This window comes from Pinus tabuliformis, chromosome 4_1 (genome assembly GCF_031772625.1).
Source record: "Pinus tabuliformis cultivar Carrire ecotype Pingquan chromosome 4_1, CPIR1, whole genome shotgun sequence".
NCBI lineage: Eukaryota > Viridiplantae > Streptophyta > Pinopsida > Pinales > Pinaceae > Pinus > Pinus tabuliformis.
The window spans coordinates 688,267,083-688,269,797 of NC_142303.1; the positions used below are offsets into that span (position 1 = coordinate 688,267,083).

At 30.5% G+C, this 2,715-nt stretch overlaps 1 protein-coding gene across 1 annotated transcript; it reads right to left on the reverse strand.

The window, feature by feature from the left end:
• Positions 1–603: 603 nt before the first annotated feature.
• Positions 604–942, reverse strand: LOC149178004 (uncharacterized). Its single transcript, XM_089421951.1, has one exon. The coding sequence runs from the start codon at positions 940–942 to the stop codon at positions 604–606; it is 339 nt and encodes a 112-aa protein (XP_089278077.1).
• Positions 943–2,715: the final 1,773 nt, after the last annotated feature.

The following is a 2,715-nucleotide window of genomic DNA, read 5'->3' on the forward strand; positions in this document are numbered from 1 at the left end:
CTTCCAATCTTCTTGACTTGTTAAATATACCCATTTATAATTATTTTAAAAAACTTCTTCATTTTTAATGATAAAAACAAATTTTTTTTGTTTCTTGACATCCACAATTAACCTTACTAAACCCTGATCATCGTCATTTATATTTAACGTTTAAATTATATAACACTATACCTATTATATTAATTACAAATTTCATCAAATTATTACAAACAAATAAAATAAAATAAAATAAAAGCGACAAAAATTCTTTATATCGGTCTGTACGAAATATATATATATATATAAATCAAACAAAATGAAAAGTTACTTTATAACACTCTGGACAATAATTGAATTATTATTACGAGTATACTATACATTTGATATGAAATCACATCTGAATACACATCACCATGATCTTAAATCACATAAGAATACACCTCGTAATTATTTACGCATAATTCTGGATTAATTATAAAGACTTGCAAAAAGACGTATACACACAAATATATAGAACAGTTGTACATCTGTGACACATATTCTCATATATTCTGATATATGTACCTATTGAAAGTTGCAGTATAAAGAACAGAATAGTCGCCCAACTTTCACATCTCACTTCGTCTATAAGCTCCTCCTCCGCCGCTCCGCCGCCCTGGATGCCTCTTTTCTGGCGGCCGCGTATAGCCTCGCCGCCAAGGCCACCAAATTCTCGGCCGACTGGAGGGCCAAGAGCGGCAGGAGAAAGTAGAGCTCACCCAGCCGGAGCTCCTCCTCGGGCTGCAACGTCGGGCATCTGGCTCCGTATAGATCACGCGCGTTACAGATGAAATGGCGGGGGTGGTTTTGCAAAACTCGCTTGGCGCTAATGGGGGCTGCAAATTCATGCACCTGGCCATCGAGGTCGACGACCCTGATAAGGTCCTGACTCACCAGCCGCGTCCACCGGGCGCACGAGGCCATCGATCCCATAATTCTTCTTCTTCAGTGATAAACGCAATTACAAGAATCGAGCGCTGCACAGACGATGGGAAAGGCGCTGCACACGCCTGGAACAGCTCTCAGGTTTTTTCCAATTGAAGAAATCGTGTCGGTAGCCACTTTTAGGGGTTTTTCCAATCGAAGAACTCTGACCTCCAGCAATTATCAGACATACTTAGTTCGGTTTCAGATTAGAGCACCAACACATGTAAATACCAAATCTTTCTATCTGGACCCAGATGTAAATACCAAAATTTTCCACCTAACTATTTGGACCACAACCCCTAAAACTGTAAAATTATAAAACCACCTACTACGAGAAGTAAAAAGCATCTCAACGTTGGTCGAAAAAGCATCTAAATGTTGGGGGATGGTTGAATTTGACAGCATGGGATCAAAGGCACTTATAGCTGGACACTATCCGAGAGATATTGCCTCCTAATTGGCTATTTATTGAACTGGCATTATCGAACTCTGTGAGAAGCCAAATGTGGTAGAAATTTAATCACCTAACATTGTTTTTCCTGAGGTTTAGGTCCATTTTATGGCTCCCAATTATTTGACAGAAATTGCATCGTAATTTGTACTCTATTATGTGGCCCTTCACTTATTTGATAGAAATTGCTTCCGACAAATTAGTCCTTGATTTGGCCCTTTATTCAACGGGAATTCTCGAATTTTAGGAAAAGTGGAAATTTGGGAATTTAACATGTCACATTGATGTTACGGGGACTTTAGTCCATTGATTTTCAAGAAATTGAAGCAATGACACGAGGGACACTTGTGATGGAAGTTAATCATGTCACATTGTTTAATCATGTTCATCCACTTTGAGTATATTGGTTGGAAAAATTATTATAATCTAGAAAATTTTGAATTTAGAATATAATTTTTTCCCTAATTAATGAAATAAGTGTTCTTTTAAATATAAAATTATTTTATTTAAATTTATTATTTTTCAATATTAAATATTTTAATTTATAAATAAAAATAAAAATAATAATTTATTTTTAAAATTATAAGTTAAATATTAAATTGATATATAAAATCTTTTTATTTGTAAAATAAAATTAAAGATTAGAAAAATACTAAAAAAAAAAATATACATATTTTACCTCTAAATTTGAAACTCACATAAAATATATTTCCAAAATACTTTAAATAATTTCAAAACATTCAATATTATATACCATTTGATTTTTAAAAAATTAAATAACTTCAAAAACTTCAATATCATTTACTATATAAGTGGTTCGCATACTTTGAAACGTTGATTACTTTTTTTTTTAAATAACATAACCCATACATATTTTATTCCAATTCCATTTATGAAAATAAAATAAAATTAAATAACCCCTCTCTGTATGAGATATTTTGATTGTAAAAAAAATCAATATTCACATTTTATTTTTATTAATTAAACTTGACACTCATAGATAGATAATACAGACACACTATATTTTAAAAAAACTTTAAATAAAGTTAAAATCTTCAATATCGTATATTATTTAACTTAAAAAAAAAATAACTATAAAAAGTAAACAATTAACTTTAAAGCATTCAATATTATTTACTATATAATTTGTTTTAACTTAATTTATTTATGTTTTATTTCAATATAATTTATGAAAAGAATAAAATTGGATAACCTAACAAATATATTATAAGGTATTTTGATGTCAAAAATAATTGAAATTCTATTTTTTTTTATTAATTAAACTAAAAAGCAAATTCTTACTCTTTTCAAAGATATAA